Genomic DNA, 6,000 nt, shown 5'->3' with positions numbered 1-6,000 from the left:
CCTGAACTGCTGTGCTCTTCCAGCACCACTAATCCAGTATTTGGTTTTCAGCATCTGCATTCATTGTTTTTACCTTCATGTCTCCCCTTGTCTGCTTCTCTAGATCTGCAGGTCTTGATGTGTCCTCTCACCTGCTCCTCCAGGTGCTGGAGACTGTCTGTCCCTGGGGTCCTCTGCAACAACATGGTGACATCATCAGAAGCAGGAGTTTCCACATTTATGCTATGAAGTTGAAGTTTTGTATTGAGTTCAAATATGGTGGCTCAATCATGTGGGGTGTCACAGGATGAAGTTAAGAAATTATAATTCCAGTCAGAAAAAGGAAATTGAGAGGGAATTGTGAAAACATGGCAAAGGGCGAGATTGAGTGGAGGACGGAGACAAAGTAAAGTAAGGGAGAGTTACTTGTATTCATCAGTACAGTTTGAGATCCTTAATATTTTAAAGGAAGGAAAGAAGATTTGAGTTAAAGACTTAAATGAGACAAAGGATGAAATTTACACAGCAGATCAGAGATCACTTTGAGATAGTCTGGAGGACTGCAATAGTAACTGACACCAAGGCTCAATCTTCCTTTGCCTGTCATTTTGGAGGCTGAAGGTCCTCCAATGTGAGCACCCCCTCGCCTTGGAGGACTGTAATTGAAGCTGGCATTGCCGCAGCCCTCAGATATTGTCTGTTGGGGGTGGTTGGAAAACCTCCAGAGTGCCCGCCCTCTACAATGGAGGACTATGATCGCAGCTGACACCACAGCTCTGTTTCTCTGCCTGTCGCATTGCGATGAAAAAGCAACGCTTTGGAAGTTAGTGCTTCCAAATAAATCTGTTGGACTATAACCTGCTGTTGTGTGATTTTTTAAAAAAATTGTCCACCCCAGTCCAACATAGGCTCCTCCAAACCATGTGGTGTTGTGGTCCTCCAGAGTTACCGTCCCCTGCTTAGGAGGACTGTAATCACAGCCCAGATCATCACAGCTCGCTCTTCATTTCTCATTTCACTTCAGCTCTGAAGAAGTCATCTAGACTTGGTTAAAAATCACACACCAGGTTATAGTCCAATAGGTTTATTTGGAAGCACTGGCTTTCAGAGTGCTGCTCCTTCATCAGGTGGTTGTGGAGAATAAGATCGTAGGACACAGAATTTATAGCAAAAGTTTACCGTGTGATGTAACTGAAATTATGTATTGAAAAAGACCCTGGACTGTTTGTTAAGTTTCTCATCTTTTAGAATGGGCATGTTGGTTTCAGTTCTTTCAAATGTAAATTCCAGAATTTTTTTTAAAGTTGCATTCTCAAGTGAACTTTAACAATCGGTGCCATGTTGGCTCAGATAATGCACGTAAGGTGTGAGGTGCCCTGTGTGAGGCTGTCTGTGCCCCAATGTTCAGATTGCTTCTAATCCAAAACATCTAATCTAAAAATGTGAACTAAATACATTGATCAGGACTTTAGATCCAATCCTTCATAGTTCCCATGCGCCATCATCCCACGTACTTCTCACGTCGGCAGTTTCTACTGTCTTCTGAAGGTACACAAAACCAACACACCAGGACGTCCCATCACATCAAGCATTGGGACCTTGTGTGAGAACTTCTCTGGCTATGTCAAAGGCATCTTAAAACCCATTGTACAGGAGACCCCCAGCTTCTGTTGTGACACCATAGATTTCTTGCAGAAACTCAGCACCCATGGACCAGTCGAACCGGGAAGATTTCTCATCACAATGGACATTTCAGCACTCTACAACAGCATTCCCCATAATGTCGGAATCGCGGCAACAGCCTCAGCATCAACACCAACAACTGCCAGTCTCTGAGCACCGTCCTACAACTCATTCGTTTTATCCTCAATCATAACATTTTCATCTTTGGCAACCAGTTCTTCATCCAGACACAAGGAACAACCATGGGGACCAAATTTGCACCTCAATATGCCAACAGGTTTGAACAAGACTTCTTCTCTGCACAGGACTTCCAATTCTGTGGATTGCTATATTGACATTTTCTTTTTCAGGGCTCATGGCGAGGAGTCACTGAAACAACTACACAGTGATATCAACAAGTACCATTCCACCACCAAACTCACCATTGACTATTCTTTAGTATCTGTCTCATTCTTGGACACATGTATCTCCATCAAAGATGAGCACTTCAGCACCTCACTCTACCGCAAACCCACGATAACCTCACAATACTACACTTCTCCAGCTTCCACCCGAAACATATTAAAACAGTCATCCTCTATGGACAAGCCCTATGCATACACAGGCTCTGTTCAGGTGAGGAGGAACGTGACGGGCACTTGGAAGTACTCAAGAATGCCCTTGTAAGAATGGTACATTGGTGAGACTGAGCAGAGTCTATGGCAACGGTCGAATGGACAGCGCACAACAATCAACAGACAGGAGTGTTCCCTCCCAGTTGGAGAACACTTCAGCAGTCCGGGACGTTCTACCTTGGACCTTCGGGTGACCACCCTCTAAAGCAGCATCGGGACAGGCAACCACGCAAGGTGGGCGAGCAAAGGCTGATAGCCAAGTTCGGTACTCATGGGGCTGGGCCTCAACCGAGACCTTGGTTCATGTCACACTACAGTTGACCCCACTGCACTACACCCACAGACATTCACTCACACTGCTGTAGACCCATAACTCACGCAGGCGCTCCCTCAAACATGAGCTCTCTCATCACTCACACATTCACTCCCACACACACACCCTCTCATAAACACTTATACCCCTTTCCATTCACTCACACACAGACACACACTCATACCCTTCCCCCTGCCCCACATACACACATAAGTTTGTGGGGTGAATCTGTACTTGCCGAATTTAGATTCTAATTTTTAGATTAGAATCAGTCTGACCATTGGAACACAGACAGCCTCACACAGAGCATCTCACACCTTAACTGCATTATCTGGGCTGACATGAAACCAATTGTTAAAAGTTCATGTGAGAATGTAACTTTAAAAAAAGTTCTGGATTTACATATGAAAGAACTGAAACCAGCATGCTGATTCTAAAAGATGAGAGGCTTAAACAATCCAGGTCTTTTCAATATATAATTTCAGTTATATCACACTGCGAACTTTGCTATAAATTCTGTGTCTTATGATCTTATTCTCCACAACCACCTGATGAAGGAGCGTTGCTCCGAAAGCTAGTGCTTCCAAATAAACCTGTTGGACTATAACCTGGTGTTGTGTGATTTTTATCTTTGCACACCCCAATCCAACACTCCCATCCAAATCACATCTGAACTGGAAACATTAGCTTGCTCCAAGCTTTTAGCATTTTTTGTTTAGAATGGCTCTTCATGCTGGGGACCTCCAATTGTGCGCCCCCTGGTTTTGGAGGACCATTATGTCAACAGGCGCCGTCGCTTTCTCCCGCTGCCTGTCCGTGTTGGGGTCCTCCAGCATGTGCGCCCCCCCCCGACTAGGAGGACTATAATGGCAGCTGGCGCCGCCGTTTTCCACCTTCGCATGTCGTGTTGCGGTCCTCCGGGGTGTGCGCCCCCTCCTTCGGAGGACTGTAATCGCCGCTGGCCGTTCTCCCTCCCTCCCTGACTTCACTTGTCCTTCATGCCATGACGTCAGAGACCGGAAGGTCAGAGGCTGTGAGCGGAAGTGGGTGCTGGAGTGTTCCGCCATTGTATGTGTGAGAGAGAGAGAGAGGGAGAATCACTGTGTCCTGGAGAGGAAGCCGGAGCAGCACCTCAGCAAACACCGGGGAGGGCGAGAGAAGCACACGGCGGAGATTAAACACACCGCGGCGCCGTCCACCACCTGCAGCTGGGCGTTTTATTTGTTTGAGCCGGTGTTGCCTCAGGCTGGTGCTGGGAGCGCGGGTTGAAGAGGATTCGGCCGATCCCGGAGGCCGAGCCCCTGCCGCCTGCCACCCACCCGCCCGCCTGCTCTTTGATGAAGAATGTCTGCTACCAGCGTGGATCAGGTGAGTGCCAGGCGGAGAGAGAGAGAGAGAGGGCCCGAGTCTGGACCACCGCCTCACAGGCCGTGACTCCTCTACCTCTCACCATTTCCTGCCGTTTACAATCTCATAACAAGGTGTGTGTGCGTGTGCTGTTTTTATGTTTTAAAAAGAAATAGAGTTGTTAATATTTAATTCCGATTTTCCATAAGGTACTGACGGGTGTTTTCTTCTTTTTTGTGTGTTTTTTTTTGTTTCCTTTTCTTTTGTATTTTTTGCTTTCTATTAAACACGGTACTACATCAGAGACCGAAAGGCCAGGGAAGTAAAGGTGAGTTGGTCCGTTACTCAATCTGTTTGATTTCACAGACTGAGTGCTTTGACATTTTTGTATATTTTTGTTTGCTTTGCTAGAGCGCGCTTAACTTGATTTTCCTAACATCAGCACCTTTTTATTTCATTTCTGAATTCATTACATCAAACTTTGAAAACTTTTAAATGTTTTCTGCCCTTATACCAAACTTAAGAACTCTTTCAGTATTCATATCGCAAGACATGATTTCAAGCTTGCCCCTACAGGGAAAACGAGCTTTCCACCTTTTACTTAATTGAATCAAGTATTAATTTATCTTGATTTTCTATGTATGAATGTGGTTACACAGCTGTTCAGGCTAAAGTTCATGGTGCTTTATCATTTGTTTACACTTTTAAGTCTGTAATTCTTTTTTTTTGTTGCAGATTCTTAGTTGAGGTTATTAAATGTTGATTTTGCTTTTAAAATTGATTTATTATCTTTTGTGCAATAGCTTGAAGCCTTGAATTGTTTCTAAATGCAGTAAAATTGTTATTTCAGTTAAACGTACAAAATTGACTTTTGAGCACATTTTCCTTTAAGTGCTTAATACACCTGGACAGTTCTGTTACATCTTTGATGCACTCAGCCAAGATTGTGTGGGTGTGTGTGTGTGTGTGTTTGAATGTAAACAATGTATGATTGGCATGAATGAGTTGGACTGAAGCATCTGTTTCTGTGCTGTACATTTCTATGATTATGACATAGTAATTAAATTTTAGATATTCAAAGAAGTTATTCAATTTATAAATTATTTGATTGAAGAACTGTATCTGAAGACTAAAGAAACAACTTTTGTTTTCTGTTTCAACTCTTGTGCTCTGTTTCAACTCCTGTGCTTTACTTGTTAACTATGCCATATAGAGCTGTATATAATCTACAGTGGAGGGGGTGGGCTGGGTGTTGGTAGGTGATCTGCTTTCCCCCCCCCCCTCATTGAAGGGAAGTTTTTGTAGCAGGACATCCAATTGTATCTGATTGGTTATCCTTGGTTTTGCATGTGTAGATTTTTAATATTGAATTAAAATGCAAGTTCATAATGGTGAAGAAAGGGTGATGGCATTTGGGACTCTTTGGGAACTAGGACAAGAAATTGTGTCCTCATAACCAAACAGATTGAAGAATTGTGAAATGAATTGTCAATCATTGCGCGAAGCATCAATTGGTGACCAAATTCAGAGAAAAGAGAGATTAGATTGAAACAAATGAGAGACAGGAATTTTTTTCAAGTCTCCAGCCACAACTAAAGTCTAATGGGTTGAGAGACTACATTTATGATGGTGATTCTGCGGCAAGTTGGTTCATAAGTTACGTGCGCGGACACAATTTTATCATTTAATACTTTTCAGAGGTCAGAGTTGGCAAGATGTGCTTTCATAAAAATAAGGTAAAAACATTGACTGCAGATGCTGAAAACCAGATTCTAGATTAGAGTGGTGCTGGAAAAGCACAGCAGTTCAGGCAGCATCCGAGGAGCAACAAAAATAATAATGGTTTGGCATAACTCGTACATCAATTTTGAATAATCAAGTTTAGTTACTGACTTTTTTTGTCTTGAGTCCATGAGTCATTTGCACATAAATGATAGTGAGCACCATTAGCCTCTTATTTTGACAGAACAATCTGAGCCATTATATTTGAAGCTGAAAGTGAGTTGGCAGTTTAATTCTTGTAGCATTGTAAAATGTTTATAATTTCTTCAGGAGAATCCATTG

General features: G+C 43.3%; 1 protein-coding gene across 2 annotated transcripts in view; it reads left to right on the top strand.

Annotated features, from left to right (window-relative positions):
* Positions 1-3,622: 3,622 nt before the first annotated feature.
* ythdf3 (YTH N6-methyladenosine RNA binding protein F3) overlaps positions 3,623-6,000 on the top strand; it is a 40,504-nt gene continuing 38,126 nt past the window's right edge. The window contains exons 1-2 of one of the 2 annotated variants that reach the window (XM_072571541.1): positions 3,623-3,957; positions 4,240-4,264. In XM_072571541.1, the coding sequence (XP_072427642.1) occupies positions 3,934-3,957; positions 4,240-4,264 (49 nt within the window). In that variant the 5' untranslated portion in view covers positions 3,623-3,933. The remainder of the gene's footprint in view (positions 3,958-4,239; positions 4,265-6,000) is intronic. The other variant, XM_072571542.1, reaches the window with a different exon arrangement.

This window comes from Chiloscyllium punctatum, chromosome 5 (assembly GCF_047496795.1).
Source record: "Chiloscyllium punctatum isolate Juve2018m chromosome 5, sChiPun1.3, whole genome shotgun sequence".
In the NCBI taxonomy this organism is placed as follows: domain Eukaryota; kingdom Metazoa; phylum Chordata; class Chondrichthyes; order Orectolobiformes; family Hemiscylliidae; genus Chiloscyllium; species Chiloscyllium punctatum.
The sequence above is the reverse complement of the archived record's forward strand: the minus strand, read 5'-3'. Positions and strand labels throughout refer to the sequence as shown.